Source organism: Fukomys damarensis, unplaced genomic scaffold, assembly GCF_012274545.1.
Source record: "Fukomys damarensis isolate Sample0158 unplaced genomic scaffold, DMR_v1.0_HiC HiC_scaffold_2, whole genome shotgun sequence".
Lineage (NCBI taxonomy): Eukaryota > Metazoa > Chordata > Mammalia > Rodentia > Bathyergidae > Fukomys > Fukomys damarensis.
Genome location: NW_022900914.1, coordinates 44184129 through 44203215, shown reverse-complemented (window position 1 = coordinate 44203215; position 19087 = coordinate 44184129). Strand labels below are relative to the sequence as shown.

Here is a 19087-nt window from a genome sequence, read left to right as displayed (position 1 = left end):
TTTGGGAAGCTGCTTTAGAAACCTAATTTTGAGGCAGATAGAATGTTAGAATCAGGGCCCTGAAAGGCGCTTCAGCCGAAACAAAAACGCGAACAAAGCTTTATTAACACTGTTTTCTAGTTAAGTATGCTCAACTTGTATTCGGGGTGGACATTCGCCGAATAAAACTAGGTAAAGGTGTCCAGCGCCTCTGCTCAAAAATCTTTCGACATCCTTGCATTCAAGAACACTGCGTTTCAGAGTTGCGAGCGAAGCAACTGAAAGGCCTGGCGACCAGCGTGAAGTCATCGGAGCGCGACGCTCGCGCTGCAGCCGGAGCCGGCGCGCCATTGGCGTCATCATCACGCGACCACTTCAGGAGTCAAGAATCGAAGGTTTAGAGGTATTCAAAGCTGGTGGAGTTTTGTACTCCTGCAAAGGCCTACTTCTTTTGTCCTCGGATTACTCTCTCGTCTCTGTGCAGAAAGGAATGGGGTGGGCCTGCGTAGTCTTCCGGGAATGAGATCTGTGGCAGCTGAGTGTTACGGATGGGAATATTATTGCAGGATCCCCACTTCCTCTTTTCTTCTGGCTGCTTGCTGACTTTGATTTACCCTGGCCTGTCATTTCTCCCTTGGTTCGATCTGCCTGTTTTTCTTCGTTTGTTAATCCTCCATATACTCAAATCTTGGGAGACAAAAAAAATAAAAATACACGACGTTACACCTTTCAGCTAACTTCAAACTATTTGGGGAGAAAGGCTAAGGAGGAAGGTGTAGGGGAGTAAAATGTTACTCTCGTTTATTATTCACCCCTGTTATTACGGACTAATCTGTCCCTGCCATATTAGCCCATCTGAAATCGTGGGTTGATTTTGACCTTCAGTTGAATTCTGTAGTGGATGATCTCAAGAGGAAAGTTTTTATTTATGGCCGAGGAAAGTTAATTGTGACTCATACTTCTGTTAGAAAATAGCTTTAATATATTCATGTTGATTTCAATTAGATTTTAGCTTGATAAAGATGTGTCAAATGAAATGTTCATTTATTAACCCATTTGGACTGTCTGGTGATAGGCTGGACCAAAACTTGGCCATATGTTTTTATTTCAAAAATAACGAGCGACCTCGTTCAGAGAACAGCTTAGTATGTGGAAATAATATAATTCATTGTTTTGTTGGAATATAAAATAACTGTGCGAATAGTGGTTTTTCAAAATAAAATTCTTAGAGTCAAAAGATGTAGCTGTATTTTATATATCACAATTTAGAGGTGGTGATTTTTTTTACTTAACTGCTTTTAACTTTTCAAATGGCTCTTCATACATATTAGCTTAACTGGCTTCTGAACATTTGACCTGTTAAGCGTGGCTCTAAATAGCCCACAATGGATTAGGGTGTTTTGGAATCATTTTCGCTTTAGTAAAATAATGACTAATATTACCAGCTAATGTTTTAAATGGTAGCCAGGCACTGTGCTAAAAATATGCCTGTATTATTCACTTAATGTGCACAGCAACTCTGTATAATTAATGTGGGATAATTACCTTGAAGAGCCTAGTGAGTAACCAGTGGAAAGTTCTGAGCAGAAGAATGATGTGATCAGTTTTAGGTTTTAATAGGATTACTCTGGCTGCTATGTTAAGAATATGTTGTTGGAAGGTGGGGTAGTTGAAAGCCAGGAGACTAATTAGTGAGGTGTTGTAATAATTCAGACGAAACGATAGCATCTTAATCGAAGGAAAGAAGTGACGATGATGAATAGCATAGTTCGATTTTGGATGTGTTTCGTAGGTAAAGCCAACAGGGTTTGCTTATGGATCGAATGTGGGTTTGATTGTAAGGTAATTTTCAAAGCTTTAAGCTTGATTAACTAGAAGAGTGAAATTGCCGTTAACTGAGACATGGAAAACTGTGGGAGGTACAGGTTTATGGGAGAAGATGAGGAGTTCATTTATGACATGTTAAGTTTGAGATACCTGTTAGTTGTCCAAATGGAAATGTGGAGCCGGCAGTTGAGTATATGAACCTGGAGTGCAGCAGAATGGTCATAGCTAGGAACAAACATTTGGGAGTTGTCAGTGAATTGATGATATTTAAAGTCATGAGATTAGTGCCTGTCATTAAAGGAGTGAATGTTGACAGGAAAGAGAAATGGCACAAGGCCCGATTCCTTAGATGTATTAGCATCTACAAATTAGGTAGGTGAGGAAGAACCAGCGAAAGGGATAGACTCAACACCCAGTGGGGGACAAGGACAGTTTGTTGTCTGGTGTTGTAGCATTCAGGGTGAAATAATAGCCTTCACTTTCATCAGGTGTAGCTGATGGATTAGGTAAAATGAGGACTGACACCTTTGGATTTATCTAGATACACAACGAATATTACTGATAGGTATGTAACTCTAAGTCTAGAGAAGTCACACACCAGTGACTGAGTATATTACAGCTATATTCAGAGAACCTTGGGAGGAAAAATAGGATAAAGACACTATCTTTATTGAGGAAGTACAAGGACAGGACATTTGATATGGGTTTTAAACGCTTAATAGCTTTTTCTACGCTCAGAATGAGGAGACAGATGGAGGGAAGGACTATCTACAAAAGAGCCTCCCTTCTCCTTTCATAGCCATACCTTCCAGTCATCTGTTTTGTTTTATTTATTTATTTTTTCTGGTACCAGGGATTGAACTCAGGACCTTGTGCTTGCCAGGCTGGTGTGGTGCCACTGAGCTACCTCCTTGGTCCAAAAGATGCTTTGTCAAGTCCCCAGTCCTCTGTATTGAGTGGCCAGTTCCCTGTGTTTGATAATTATTCTAGCCCGAGGTCTACTGGATATTGCTATGGAAACTGTGAGGATTCTAGCCATGCAAAATAATGACAGGCACTGAAGTTGAAGGTGTGTTGAGGAGTAGGGGAAAGTTGGGATTTAGGACTGGAGGGGTGAGAGGACCAGACTTTGAAGGATTTTTTGCTATGTAAAAGAGGATTTTGTCTTAAAAGTATAAGGCATCAGTGCTAGGCTTTCTGAGTGATACTTCTCATTGGTCTAGATTCCATACCACTCAGCTTTTTTATTTATTACCTCTGTGATCTAAATCTCTGTGGTATTATCTGTAAAATGAACTTAATGTTAGTGTCCACTTGCAGAGTTGTTATAAAGATTCTTGCCACTACTGCTTTTTTTCCTTTTCTTTTTTTGTTAAACGTAGGAAGATGTTTATTGATAGGAGTGTTCCTGAGGGCCAGGAGAGGATCCCAAGTGGGTAGCCCAAGGACCCCACTTTACAGAGAAGTTTTGTAGGGTGAAACCCACATGGGAACAACATGGGCTACAGCCATGAATATCCAATAAGATTACAAGTATAGTCACTTAGCCAATGGTGTTTCAATTGGGAAGGAAGTCACATAGTAAGCGTGGATGGAAAGAACAAGGTTTCTCCTAGGAGGCGGTGGTTCCAGAGGTCTCTGGTCACTCCCAGGATGGTCAATGCCTATCTATACTTCACTAAGCCCAATCTTTGAAGAAGTATTGGGGTCGGGTCATCTTGTCTCCATCTTTAGGCCTGGTTTTCAGCCAATGTGCAGCTGTGGTGTGTTTCACCTTTGTCCTGGCCCTCTTGAGGACTTAGCCTTATCTGAATGCCTATAATATTTATACCTATCTCATCTATTTATAATATTCCCCCTCTGAAGAAGTGTCCTGAACTGCTGTGAGGGGGTGAGGGGCAGTGACTAGCTTCTTCAGGCTGAAGGGGTTCGTAGTTGTCACCACTACTGCTTTTGTCTCATTAACTTAGCTCTGTCATCAAGATTGCTTTAAGAAAGCACCATTTTCCTTCAGATATTCATTAGTTTACAAGGCATCAAGTATTTCTCCATATCATTGTAATTTTATATTTCTGTAATTATTTGATTAATGTCTGTCATCTGTACTAAACTAACCCCAGTGCAGTAACTTTTCACTCGCCATTATATGTCAGATATTAAGGCAACATGTCATCAGTGCTAAATAAATATGTATAATAAGGGAATCCCTAGTGGCTGGCATGTGGCAAATGATCAGCAAATGTTATTCATTTATATGACATTGTTAAGTTTGTGCTGAGGCGAAGTGGAGCATCAAAGGAATTGTCATGTAAAAGAGAGAGGCCCCAGCTGAGGTTGGGTAGCATTAATGTGTGCCTTTTGTGAATTTCCAGTAGGCCTGAAACTGGAATGATTACGCAGGTCTGAGAATTGGCTAGTGAGCACAAAGAAAAGATAAGAACTTGCAAAAACGTTTCTTTGCAAAGATAAGAACTTTGCAAAGGCTGACTGAGAGGTATGACTGTGTAGGAAGGGAAGCCAGTTGAGCCTTTTGTACCACAGTAGGGAGAAAATGACCTCATGTGGGCTAGAAAATTTATATGCAGGGAAGGGAATATATTCATATGGTTATTTGAATAGAGCTCAGGAATATAGGTTTGATTATAACTGCTACTTAGGGAGAAAAAATAATTATCTGGCATGTTGAGGACTAATCTCAAGATTTGAGATAATTGAAATTTTTATTTATAAATGTTATATTACATAAATCATTTAAAATCATAATTCAGAGAGTAACAAAATATTTTTGCATCTTCCTGCATTTACATTTCCAGAAGTAACTACAGTTAACTTTTGTATCCTTAAGAAAAACCATATGCATAAACACATATGTTACCTTTTGTTACTGTACCAAAAACCTGAGGTAACTCAACCTGAGAAGAGGGAAGGCTTGTCTCGGCTCCCAGTTTCAGAGTTTCAGTCCATAGTTGATTTGCTCTGTTGCTTTTGGGCCTGTTATAAGGCAGAACATAATGGTAGAGTGCATGATGGTAGAGACCGCTCACCTCATGGTGACCAGATAGTAGAGAGAGGGGAAGAAACCAGAGTCTCACAATCCTCTTGGAGGGCATCTCCCTATTGATTGTAAGATTTCCAACTTGGCTCTCCCTTTTAAAGGTTCTACCACTTCCATGTAGTGCCATGGGCTGGGGACCAAGCCTTTACACCCGAGCCTTTGAGGGGCACTTATTCAAACCGTAGCAATAACATGACCCCATACTTATATATCTTATTTTCTTAAAGCCAATGGGATATAATATATATGTTATTCAACTTTTTTGTTCACTTTATATGTTTTAGGAATCTTTTTAAGCTCTCAATCCTTTTACACTACTGCAAAATATTTTATTGGATGGATATATCATAATTATTTAATCAGTCCCTATTAGTATGCATTCAGATTGGTCCCTGTTTTAGTTGTTTTAAAAGAGCATTATCTTGCATGAAAATATACATTTTGAGAAGTAAAATAATTAAAAGAATACGGACATACGTAAAGTGTAGTCAGATTGCCTCATGCAGAGCTTAATTTATACTTAGACTAACAGTATACTGTATTCACCTTTGCCCACTTTAGATACTATCAGGTTTTTCTTTGTTTTTGAGACAGGGTCTCACTATGTAGTTCAGATTGTTCTGGAACTCACTGTGTAGCTCAGGCTGGTCTCGAACTCACAGTGATCCTCCTGCCTCAGTCTCCCGAGTGTTGGGATTACAGGCGTGCGTCACCACGCCTGACACTATCAGTTTTTTAAAAAAAATTTTGCTTACCTGACAAATGAAACATGGCATTTTGTTTTGGTGATTTGTTTTCTTAAATATTAATAAAGTTGAATAGTTTTCTTTATGCTTATTAATCATCTGGGTTATTTTATTTTTTAGTTGCTGTTCTTTTTTTTTTGGCTTTTTGAGACAGGGTCTCACTATGTAGTTGAGACGGACCTGGAACTCACTATGTAGCCCAGGCTGGTTTTGAACTCACAGTGATCCTCCTGCCTCAACCTCCCGAGTGCTGGGATTACAGGTGTGCACCACCACGCCCAGCCTAGTTGCTGATTTTCTTTGCCTATTGTTATGGTTTGTGTTTAGATGTCTCCCCAAAGCCTCATGCAGATGAGGAGGGACTTTCATTTTCAGAGGTAGCTGAATCTGGAATGTATGATGCTGGGGTTAAGGGTGTGTGATTACTAAACCAGTACATGTGATTAGTTTGGCACCACCCGGATCCTGGCAGTCTGGATAAGATAAAAGGGGCAGAAAGATGCTGTTAAACTCTTGTTACCTTTGCTGCCTTGTGTCTGCCATGTTGTCTCTGCTCTGCCATGCCTGTTTGTCTCTGCTTTGGAGTTGGCACGGATTATGGACTGAAACCTCTAAAAACTGTAAGCCAAATAAACCCCTTCCCCTCCAACTTTGGGTGTTGGGCATTTTGTCTCAGCAACTAAAGAAAAGTGACTATCACAGTTATGTTTTGAAGGGATTGTATTTCTTGTTAAATTGATTAGTAGGGGCTGTTTTTAAAATCCGCTTTTGTGGTCCAAATATCTTTCTTTGGTTTTTATTTTGGCTTTAGATGTGGTGTGTTTATTTTCAAATGCATACATTATTTATTTATTGTTATATTTTTGTGATACATACTTTATATTAGTTTTGGGGATTGGTACATATATATATTGTACCTTGATCATGCTTAATCCCCCTTTTTTCTTCCCCCTTCTGTACTTTCTTTTCTGCATCTACAGAAATCTGCCTCCCTGTTTCCTACCATCTCTCTTTTATTTTGTTTTTTAAGTTGTTTATGTTTTGGGTATTTCATATGAGAGAAGCCATAAGATATTTAATCTTCTGTGTCTGATTTATTTTACTTAACATTATGGTCTCAAGATCCATCATTTTCCTACAAATGACTCAAATTTACCCTTCATGGTGGAATATCTGTCTAATCCATCCATTAATGGATGTCAGGTCTCCTTCCATAATTTAGGTATTGCACATTTTACTGCTATAAACATGGATATATACATATATGTGTAAAAACGTAGGAAATTAGGATGTTTTTGGGTGTGAGGTTGTAGCTCAATGGTAGAGTGCACCCAGCATGCATGAGGACCTGAATTTAGTCTCCAGCACCAGAAAGAAGGAAGAAGGAAAGAAGGAAGGAAGGAAGTCAGAATGGTTTCAAGGGAAATTTATGATATTCTTGAAGTAGACACTTTGGAATGTGAGCCTTCATTGGAAATGTCAGTCATACAGACTTCATTTGAGGTCATAGGTTCTGTCTTGTTTTTATGTTTTGTTTGCAGCTCTCATAGATGGGGTGAGCACCCAGTAACCTTACTCTCCTTCACCCCAGTTATGCTTGGAATATTAATGAGTTGTAATAGATCTGCTTAAATATTTCACACTATATCTTTCTCTTTAGATATTCTTTAATTTATGAATTGATTGTATTCTAAAAGTTAATTTGTAACTTAAATATTTAATTTCACCATAGAAATAATGTATGTAAGGTTCTTTGCCCTCAAAATTGAATCTCCTAAGTCTCTTTTTTACTTTTAAAGTAAATTCAAGGTGGTATATAATTTTACCCCGTGTACTTGAGTATGCATTCTTAAGTGACAGGAACATTTTCTTATATATGTATAATGCCATCTTCATAGATGATAAGATTATCAATAACTTCTTGGTATTATTTAATACTTGGTCCATGTTCAGATTTCTTTCTCTCAAAAAATATCTTTTTACACTTGATTTATCTGAGGGAAGATCCACACAGTTTCTACACATTTCATTTGGTTGTTATGTCCCTAAATCTCCTTAATCTCCTCTGTATTCCCTGTTTCCTTTATTTATTTTTTTCTTCTTCCCATTGACTTGTTATGGAGACCTGGTCAATTGTCCTATAGAGTAATTCTCATTCTAGGTTTGTCTTTTTGCTTTATGATGTTAGCTTGTTTCTCTGTCCACAATATTTCTTATAAAATGAAAGTTAGTTATCAAGGCATAATTAAATTCAGATTGTGCTTCCAACAGTGCTGAGTGTGTTACATTTGCTTCCATCAGCAAGTTCATTATATGCTTGTCCTACTTTTTTGTGATGTGATATGGTGGGAAAAGCTCACTGGGTGACATTTGAGCACAGATCTGGTGAAGGTAAAATGAATTTTGAAGCTATTGGTTGGGGTGGAGGAGAGGAAGAAAGTATTCTAGGAAGGAGAGAAATACAAAGGCCCTGAGTGCACAGCTGTCGATGTCACGAGGTGAAGAGGAGTAAGACTATTGTGGTTGGACTGAAATGAGCAAGGGGAGAATGGAGAGATAAGGTCACAGAAGGCGACAGGGAGTCACAGAAGAGTGTGTTTGGCTTTTTTAGACAACTGTGATGATTTTGTACTCTGAGTGAGGTGGAAAGCCTTTGACAGTTTCTTAGCAGAGACATTCCTTGAGATAAATTACTCCTTTTTTAATCCTCTTTTCTCCCTGCTTTCCCCCCTCCCTCCCTTCCTTTCTCCTCCATCCATCTCTTGGTCCTCTTTTTTATTGTGTATGTTTGCAATAAATGTTTATATTGCTTGTGTGGAGTTGATACATGGAAACACATCTTAATCCTTTTTTTTAAATCCCCTTTCCCTTCCCTTCCTTCCATCCTCCCTCCACCTCTTGTCCGCTTTCCCTTCGAGAAACATCTGTCTCCCTATTTTATTTTTTAAAAGCTAAACAAGTCTTTTATTGAAAGGACCCCTCAGAGCGCCTAATTTGTTATTCCATACTGAAAATATTCAAGAATATTAAAACCTAAAATAATTTCCCCTTAAAAAGTTTTTCTGTCAAGACATACTACACAGAGAAAAGCTATAATCTCTTCCCATATCAACTCCAATTTCTTATTCTGGCTTACATGTAATTAATTCTTTCTGAACTACCCATGTAATCAGGGGAAAAATATATATCCTCATGTAAATGTGTACATATCACCAGGTGCAAGTTTCAGCCAATAATTTATATTCTAATCATAAGTAATATAAGTAAACGACAGGCAAAAATATACAGGTGGCTCCATATCCTCTGATGGGCGTGTTTGGAATCTCCTCTTGGTATATGTCTGCTCCTATCATTAGAACTGTGCCAGCTTCTCTGGAGGCTGGGATCTCCCTCTTTTGCTTTCTTACACTGTCTAGCTGGAAGCAAAGAGACTATTTAGGTGGTTATTGCAGCAATCCAAGCAGAACATGCTGGCGGTTTGGGCCAGTGTGACAGTAGATTCTGGATGTGCTTTGACGATGAAGTAAGAAAATAGTCAAGGGTTTCTCTGAAATTTTGGGTCTGAATAATTAGAAAGTGAGTCAGAATAATAGGTTGGAAAGTTGCTATGAAATGGGATGAGGAAGACTGCAGTAGACAAGATTAGGAATTTGGTTTTGGGCAGGTTACATTTGAGGATTTATTAGATATCTTGGAAGAGATACAGACCAAGCTGTTGGAAGTGTATTAGAGTTAAGTGGAGAGGGCTAGAGAAACAAACCTGGGAGTCATTAGTTTATTAATGCAATTCAAAGCCCTGTGCTCACCTAAGAGTAAATTAGAAAAGTAAAGAAAGTTAAGGACAACCTTTGGGCCTTTTAAGGCTGAGGCTGAGGACATGAAAAGAATGCATCAAACAGACCAAGAGAGCAGCCAGTGAGGAAGAAGAAAAACTAAAAAAATGTTATGCCCTGGAAATCAAGGGCACATCGAGTCAATGATGTTGCGACAAGAAATGATAATCAGCCATTGAATTAATGGTGTGGCAGTGGTGATGATTTGGATGGGCAATTTTAAGTGAAAAGTAGGGGGCCTATTTGCAGGGCTTCTGAGAAAATAAAAGAACTGTAGACAATATAAGCAACCTTTTTGAGGAGTTCATTGTAAAAGAGAGGCAATAGGATTTTAGCTGGAGATTGTGTTAGCTTTCCATCACTAACAAAATACCTAAGATAATCAACTCAGGGAAAAATTTATTTTGGCTCACAATTTCAGAATTTTCAGCCCGTGGTTGCTTGGCTATATTGCTTTGGGGCCTATGATGATGCAGAAATGTCATGGTGGGGAGTGTATGGTAGAGGTGCACCAAAGGTGCTTAATCTCATTGTGGTGAGGACTCAGAGAGGACTCTGGGGGCTTAACATCCCCATCAAGGGCATTCCCCTAGGGACCTAGCTTCCTTCCATTAGGCACCACCTTTTACAGGTTCCACCACTTCCAGTAGCCTTGTGGCTAGGGACCAAGCCTTCAGTACATGAGCCTTGAGGGAATATTTATGATCCAAACTATAAGAGAGGAGACAAAGTCAGGATGTTTTTTTCTGTCTTGTCTTAGATGGAGAAATAAAATGTTTTATTCTTAGGGATAATGATCTAGCAAAGAGAAAAACTGATGTAAGTCAGTAGGAGAAATTCTGAGAAGAGTTTGAGAAGTCCATTTTAATAAATTTACATGCATATATATACATATATATATACATATATACGTATATATATGTATATTTGTATATATATATGGATTTCTATAGGCTGGATTTTTAAAAGAATTTCCTGAATCGGAGGATACATGCATTAAAAATGTGTACCAATTTATATTCTACTTTTATTTTATACCCTTGCTAACATTGAACATTCCTAATCCTAAAAATTATTTGCACTTGTGTTAGCCAGCTTTCTGTTGCTGTGATAAAATACCCGACAGAAGCAACTTATAAGGAGGAAAGATTTATTTTGGTTCGTAGTTTCAGAAGATTTGGTGTTTAGTTGGCTGGTTTCATTATTTTGGGCCAGAGGCAAAGCAGAACATGGTGCAAGAGTTAGGTGGTGGAAAGCTGCTCACCTAGTGCCAGCCACCAAACAGAGAGGGAGGAGAGAGCGGGAAGGGGTTAACAAGGTACACCTTTCTAGGCTACAGCCCCAGTGACCTACTTCCTCCAACTAGGCTGGACCTCCTACAGTTTGTACTACCTTCCAATAGCCCATTTAACTATGAACAGTTAAGTACTTTAGGAACTGTTTCTTAAAGGTTTAAAAGTCAATGATTAAAATCTTCTAGGCCTGGAGCCTTTGTGGAGGTCTGGCTTTTTTTTTTCCCCCCAAAGGTCTTTATAATGCTTTTTAGTCTTATTAATTGGATATTCCCCCAGAATACCTTTCTTATCCACATTTTCAAATTTATTGGTTTCAAATTCAACATAAAAAGAGGAAATATGTTTTCTCTGTATGTGTAGTAGATCTCTATCCTTACACCTTTATCTGGGCAATGAATGCTGGAGCCATCTACTCTTTCACAGATCTGGAGATTGATTTAGCTGTTTTTAGCCCTTCAGGCCCTTGATCTTGGGGTTATTAGATTCTGGTTCTCTTGTTTATAAGGTTCCTAGACTCTCCTATCAGTTTGATCTTGCTTACTGTGTTTACAAAATTTCTACTGTTGAGGCCAGCTGATGTGTATATGCCATTTTTGGTTTCCAGCATTTTATTTGTATATTTGTTTTAGCTTTTCTGTCATTTTGGATCATTTTGAGGGGCAAATGCATATTTTCAGCTAAACCTTTGAAATAGGAGTCACAATTCTTCCCTGAGTGCTTTTTTTTATAATTACTACAGCCTTTGTTTAATTGCTGGTTGAATAGTAGTAGTTGGATAGTAACTTTACAGCTCAACTAGTGATAGTCAGATGGACATCATTTTTTTTTTAAATGAAACCAAATATCTCATGGAAATACACTCATTGAGAGGAAATGTTGATACGTTGTGACTAAATATTCAGATAGTACTTTGAAAATCTAAAAGACATACCATAACATTTACAACTATGAGGCACTTTATAGATCTTTAGACCAACTGCCTTACTTTATGGATGAGGAATATGAGGCACAGAGATTCATTGATTTATCTAAGGTGACAGTCAGTGATCAAGCAAGATGGAAAGCCATCTCTTTCTTCCATTCTGCTATGCCACTTGCCACTATACACATTATTGCTATTCCTTTTAGCCATGTAGTAAAGGAGGTATTTCTGCTAAAAAGCCTTTTTTTTAACCTAAAGATATTACATATGACTTGGAATTGCTTCTGAAATTTGGTCTTAGATACTTTATGCATTGTGTGAATTTTGCTGTTTCTCACGTATTGATTATTATGATATAAATGTGAATTTTAAAAGAAGGGCTGTCATGGTGTGCTCTACTCTAAATGGAAACCAGATAGCTATTTTTCCCAAGTTTCCTCTTTTCTGCTTGTAGACTTTCTGTGATTAATGGACTGTCTGAATTTCTTATTAATATTTTAAAGAAGCTTCAGGAATATAAATATAAATATGCATGGACTGGAAAAATAATTTTAATGATAAATGATCAAGATTTTTCAGACCTAAGATTTTTATTTTTTAAGCTTAATATAACATGCTACTAGATCAATATCTAAATTTAGAAAGACCCATAATATGTTAGCTTTTCGAAGAGCACTTTGCTTATTTCTTCAGCAGATATTAAGGGTTGTATTTATCAAATTTTTATTGCTTTCCTTGGTCTTTAACTTCAACAAAAAGTTTTTCAAATGTAGGATTTTGATAGCTCATGTTTGTAATCCTGTTTTTAGTACTTTAATAAAAGTATTGAGAGTTTGATAGGTATATTGTTAATATATTTGAGGGGGTTGTTTCCTCTCCAGGCAATTTAAGAACAGGGGAGGTTTAGCCCAACTTGGTGGCACACGCCTGTAATCCCAGCACTTGGGAGGCTGAGGCAGGCGGATCGCTGTGAGTTCAGACCAGCCTGGGCTGCATAGTGAGTTCCAGGTCATTCTCAACTTCATAGTGAGACCCTGTCTCAAAAAAACAAAAGAACAAAAACAAACATAAAAAAAAAATGGGAGGTTGGACGGTAGTTGCTCTAGAATTGTACTCTAAGAACATTTGTTTAATTATCTTCATGTTTTAACTCTTTTAATGCTGTGAAATAAATGAAATTTTGATTTTTTTTGGTACAACTTCTGTCTCTGATATGAATTATAATAATTTATTTTTTCCAGTCGGTCATAATGGCAGGTGAAGAAATTAATGAAGACTATCCAGTAGAAATTCATGAGTATTTGTCAACATTTGAGAATTCCATAGGTGCTGTGGATGAGATGCTGAAGACCATGATGTCTGTTTCAAGAAATGAATTGTTGCAGAAGGTATTTTAAGAATGTAATTCCTAAGGGCCGGGGATTTAGCTCAGTGCCACTGCCTGCTTTGCAAATACGAGGTCCTGAGTTTGATCCCCTGTACTGGAAAAAAAAAAAAGAATGTAATTCCTAAAAATGAATTTCACAAGACAGAGTGCTGCTTTATGATACATGTGGAAAAAATAAATTAGGGATTTATGCTTTTTATCCCTTTATTTAAATTTTATAAACATTTGGGTATTTAAAAGCAAAAAAAAAAGAAAACCCAAAACAAAAACTTTAGTCTGAGAAATTGCTTCTTAAATATATTTTTATTTTGTCTTGGTTTTGAAAAACAAGGAGCACTCACAGCATTCTTTTTGACAGATTCTATCTTTGACCTTTTAAATATTACAATGATGTTATCAGGGTTTCTGGAAACTCTATAGGACAAAAACAGTAAATTGACTTTGACAGTCTAAAACAAATCTCATTATGTTTCTCCTGTCTATGGTATTGCCTAAGTATTTTAGCCTGCTTCTTATACATAAATGCATCATGTTCAATGTTTATATTGAAAAATTACTTTTGACATGAAAGCCCAGATTGTAACTTCTGAAATTAAAATAATTCAGAAGAATTTTTCTTGGATTATATACATTTCTTGTCTAACTAAAGATGATACCCTGAAGTGAAAATTTGTGGGCAAAATTCACTGGTCAAGAACACTTCTTTTTGCAAATTATTTCCAGATCATTGAGTTATTGGATTATAGGAAGTGAAAAAGTTTCTTTGATACGTTGTGCTTTGTAAGAGTTTAAAATGTTACCTGACAGTGTTCAAAGTTTGTGTATTTCTTTTTTCTTTCTCTTTTTTATTAGTTGGACCCACTTGAACAAGCTAAAGTGGATTTAGTTTCTGCATACACATTAAATTCGATGTTTTGGGGTATGTATATTACTTTGGAGTTAATTACAAAGTTAATAATTTATTGTATCAATTTATTGTGTGATTTAGTTTTTTAAATGCCTACAAATTTTATACCATTATACTTCATGGCAATTTTAACAGTCAGATATTTATTTTTCTTAAATCAGAATACTAGCTTCCCTTGAGCCATGTATTACATAGTATTGTATTAGTAATGCGTAGAAGTTGAGTAACTTAAAATTTAATTAGCCATCAGTGGGACTTGCCCTTTTTGTGAGTAACCAGTTTCTTTATTAGAATGCTTTTATTAACATACACATCATTTTATTTCATGAAATCTTTCTCTTATAGTTTATTTGGCAACTCAAGGAGTCAATCCTAAGGAACATCCAGTAAAGCAGGAATTGGTAAGATTTCAGTTAATTTATTTGTTTTGTGTGTCTGTCTGTTGCAGTATTCCCAAAATTTCAGTCACTATCTTTATCACACTAATTATGGAGAATAAAATTAGAGTTGAAATTATGAGTGAGCCAGATCTTATCATGTCTTCGTTTTTTCTTTCTCTTACCTTTATTGTAGAATTGGTGTTCCATATATTATATAAATCTGGATGGGAAAATGTTATAATTCTAGTAATTATTTATAACTTCCATATTATTTTTCCTATAAATTCTTAAAATCTTGTTCATCTCTGGGGCTGCTTTTTTCTTTTAACTCTTACACAATTCTTAAAAGTATATTCTAGTTGATTTACTAGCAAAGACGGGAAAGTTTCTCCCCCACCTTTTCAATTCCTCCATTAATTCATTTTCTCAGCAGTAAAGAATCCAGTTCAGCAACAAAGCTAAAAGCTTTTTTGGCACCAGCTATATGTGTACTGTCCAGTAATTCTGCATTAGTGACATATTTACAGCCTGTAATAAATCTTGTAGGTTTGTCTTTGTATTCCATTTAGATGTATAAGTACAGTATATAAGGTCTGATATCTTGGAGTTTTTGCTGACTTCAAATATTAAATCAAATCATCCAATTTGAAGGGAAAAATTAGAAATCAAACTTAGGATTACCTTTTTGACTTGGCTTTATGAAAAAGAATATTAATAAATTTATTCCTTGTGTTTATAAAATATAAAGTAGATAGATATATGTGAAATGCACTTGACATTGTATTCTTCTCGTCTTACGGTAATTGATATATATGTTATTTATAACTTAGTAAAGCACTTGGTCATTTATTTAAAAATGAGTAAACAAAACTTCTTGTGTTCATTTTTTAAATGTGTGGCCTTAACACATTTTATTTTTTGAAGTTTTTGAGGGAAAAATAAATTCATTTTTAAATATAGAAGTTGGGAGAAATATTTCAAGCAAAAGCATAAAGCAGTATGATACGCAGATTTTGGTTTGACCAACGGTACTGGCTTAAACCTTAAGAAGTACAGGGTTTACTCTCTGTTTTCAACTTTCTAAAATGGACTTTACATTTATAAAATTCTTTTTTCTTTTAACACAAGTTTATTAAGAATAATCAGTTTTGTCATCTGCTTTTTCCCTCAGAACCCATTCTGTGGAGGAGTATATTGATATTCTGGATAAAGGTTGCAAATAAAAAGCATACAAAAGCCTAGTCCCCTTTTCTGACCTTGTGATAGATATCTAATTGATCACAGAGCTATTGTGAGATTGGAAACCTATTTGTCAGCTACATCATAAATGGGGAAAGGCATGGAAAATAGTCATTTTATTCATTCATCCAACATTTGTATACCTACTGGGAGCCAGGCATTATTTCTAAGCTGGATGGTTTTTTTCAGTGAGCAAAGTTGAAGAATGTAGCAAACCTCATACTATATGAAATGGAGGGAGACAAACATAATAAAATATACAATAAGTACATGAATATATAGTATATTAAAAAGTTATATATTATGGGGAAAAATGTAGAACAGAGTGAGGAGGGCTGGAGGGAGGTTGGGTCTCACTGACAGGTTAACTTTTGAGTAGATCAGGAGAAAAGGGAGTAGCGAGGTTGGTATTTGAGAAGGATCATTCCAGATAGAGGAATAAGCTGGGTAAAGGCCCCACGGCAGGGCTGGCGTGGGTGTGTGCTCCCCATGGTGCCTTTCGTCATAAGGCCTGTGGCTTTTACAGAACTCTGAGGGAAAGAGGAAGCCAGGAGAGAGTTTTGAATAGAGTTGCCAACCTTTTACAGTGAAAACGTTCTAAATTTCTACATTTTTCTGTGTGTTTATATAACTGTTTTCATTATTTTAATGAAACTTGCTTTTAAGCAGTGATCAATCTTTATTCTGCTATTTTATGGCTCTCATCAACTTTATTTCTCCATTTGAAGTATAGGATAGCCATTTATACTGATTAATGTCTCACAAGATTCAAAGTGGTCCAGCAATATATTATGTTTCTCACCTTGTAAAGTCTGATTAGAACTATATATTTTATTAGAAAATTTCATGCCCTTATCAATCAGAATTATGAAATGGAATAAAAGATCTTGTTTTCATTCTTCCTATTTAAGGAGTAGATGCTAACATAAAAAGATAAATAGCTAAATCTACCTCATGTATTTTTTTGTTTAGAAAAATTATAGCAGAATTTAATTCTTATGTTGTACATGTATGAGAGCTCAGATTTTAGATTTTGGTCTTCATATACAAACAGTTAATACGTGGATTTGAGTTAATGCTAATTGAAAAGATGCAAAACCGTGTATAAGCAATTCAGCATTCTGTGTAGTAATGTCTTCTTTCTTTGGAAACACTCAGAACGCTTGTGAAATGACCTCTCAGTGTTTGTCTTAGAATATGAACAGACTCCTGGAAAGCATGGCCGCATGTTTATCCTTTTCCCTTGCTTTTACTAGCTCCATGCACTTAATAGGCAATAAATACGTATCTGTTGAATTTAACTGAGGTGTAGTATAATAGCGTATAAAACTTAGTGGTGGTGAACAGCTCAGTAAATCCATTGCCTTTCTTTTCTTTCTTTTTTTTTGTCTCTAAGGAAAGAATCAGAGTATACATGAACAGAGTCAAGGAAATAACAGACAAGAAAAAGGCTGGCAAGCTGGACAGAGGTGCAGCTTCAAGATTTGTGAAAAATGCTCTCTGGCAACCAAAATCTAAACATGCAGCGAAAGTTGCCAATAAAGGAAAAAGTAAAAATTAACTTTTGGTTTTGATGTACACATACTCAAAAAGTGCATCATTTTTATTGTTTTCACAACATAGATGATTTTGTGGCAAGGAGAGGTTTAAAGTTACTCTTTTTGGAATTTGTATTTAAATTTACCCTTTAAATTTGGAGTGCTAAGTATTTTCCCCACCAGAAAGATTGACTTGTCTTTATTGATTTTCCTATAGAGCACTGTGAGGTTTTTAACATTGTGATTTATATTTATAGTTTACCATCTCTTTTGGCAAGGTACTCACTTCTCTATATAGGTCAGTCGTGCAAGCACCATTTTATAAGCAACTATGAAATTTAAGTTAAATGTTCTTTGTAACATTTGTGGTCATTTGTACTATTTCAAATAAATAATCTTATGAAGTATGCTAGCTATAGACTGAATTTTAAGTACATGTATTTTTACTATATAGTATTAATGAAATGGCTTAAATATCTACTTTTTTCTGTGTGGTTAATTCATTATGTTTTCATTGTTGCAGGAATTATTGCTTTTTTGGTATTCAAAGTGTGAAATTAAAACTTTAAGATTGTACTTTAATTCTTGGTATATTGCCTCACCATCATATTTACAATAAAGTATAGTCATTAATTTTAGGTGGAAAATAAGGTTGTATGTTGATGGCTGGCTGTTGGTCCGATGATTGTTACCTTCTTAATAAAGGCTCTAAATGTTGTGTAGCTGACCTGTGTAATTATTTTTTCTGAGTGAATATTCCCTGAAAATGAGGAAAATAGGTTTCAGAAGTCAGATTGAATGGAGAAATATATGTTTTTGTTCTTCAGTGTTCTTGGTCTCACTTTTTCAGATTTTTTTTTTTAATTACTTGTTCTTGAAGTTACATCAAGTACATACTAGTTTCTTGGAACAAGTCTCTTTGTTATGTAATGCCACTTCAGTAGAGGAAAGGTCCAAAGGAGATTATATTGTGTTTATGTTTTGGTTTATTTTTTCTAGAATATTGGTACAGAGAATTCTTCATAGTAAAACCTATTTATGCCTAAGCCTATGAATTTTAATAATATGCTCTTAATGCTTTCAGTCTTTGAAGCCACATCATTAGGAGCAGGTATGCCAAGTATAGTAAAGTACTTTAATTTTTGAAAAAGGAGTTGTTAAAATTTTCTATGTGATTAATTCTCCATAAGTAACCTTGAACAAATGGATTTCTTGATTTATGATAGCAGATATTGGAAATGATCTTAAAATGTAATGGATTTTGTAAAGCGTGTTGAACTCTTTCTAGGTACATGAAGAGGAAGTCAGTGATAGATATAGAAAGTCTGATCTCGCTCTGATGTCAGACAAATTGTGGAGTGGAAGAACATTTGTAAACATTTAATAGTTATATCTCTCCTTTTCCTACCTTCATCCTCTCACATTTCTAGCTATTTCAAAAAGTAATTTCATGGGCTGGGGATTTAGCTCGGTGGTTCCAGCCCTGCCTTACAAGTGCAAGGGCCTGAGTTTGATCCCTGGTACCAAAGGGGGGAAAAAAAAAGATCAAATGTAGTGTGCCTATCTTTGTGTTGCTTATTGCAAAGAAGCTTTTATTGGTTTGTGAAAGTCCAACTCCAAAGTTGGAGATTCTTAAGATTTTTATTTATAGAAATCAAAATAGTTTAAGTGTATTCCATTTTATTAAATATAATTTAAAATATTTACTGCTTAGCACATGACAGGGAGCTAAGTGGTGGTCATGCACTGTATTACTTATTTGTTTATCCATTCCATAAGTATACTTAATGACATTTATATTGCCAGATACTCTGCTAGGTGCCAAGTTCCAAAGATGACAACTCCAGCTTGTATCGTATTTTTATAAAGTGTTAGGAAAAAATAGCTTTTCATTTCAATTCAGTATTTCAGAGTTCCTGGAAAATTTATGACAAATTGTGCTCATTAACCTTAGTCAGAACCATAAAGAGTGATGGGTT

The 19087-nt window shown here is 35.9% G+C and overlaps 1 protein-coding gene across 1 annotated transcript; it reads left to right on the top strand.

The window, feature by feature from the left end:
• Positions 1 to 260: 260 nt before the first annotated feature.
• On the top strand, positions 261 to 17812 carry C1d (C1D nuclear receptor corepressor). The gene is made up of 5 exons (XM_010609716.3): positions 261 to 382; positions 12899 to 13045; positions 13897 to 13963; positions 14297 to 14352; positions 16967 to 17812. Exons 2-5 carry the CDS (start codon positions 12908 to 12910, stop codon positions 17129 to 17131), a joined length of 426 nt encoding a protein of 141 aa, XP_010608018.1. The 5' UTR covers positions 261 to 382; positions 12899 to 12907; the 3' UTR covers positions 17132 to 17812.
• Positions 17813 to 19087: the final 1275 nt, after the last annotated feature.

Excerpts from the sequence above, each read along its gene's own strand:
- C1d (XM_010609716.3), top strand. The coding sequence starts at position 12,908 with ATGGCAGGTGAAGAAATTAATGAAGACTATCCAGTAGAAATTCATGAG. Across the intron at positions 13,046-13,896 it reads GAAATGAATTGTTGCAGAAG|TTGGACCCACTTGAACAAGC; the intron begins GTATTTTAAGAA and ends CTTTTTTATTAG. Across the intron at positions 13,964-14,296 it reads ATTAAATTCGATGTTTTGGG|TTTATTTGGCAACTCAAGGA; the intron begins GTATGTATATTA and ends TTTCTCTTATAG.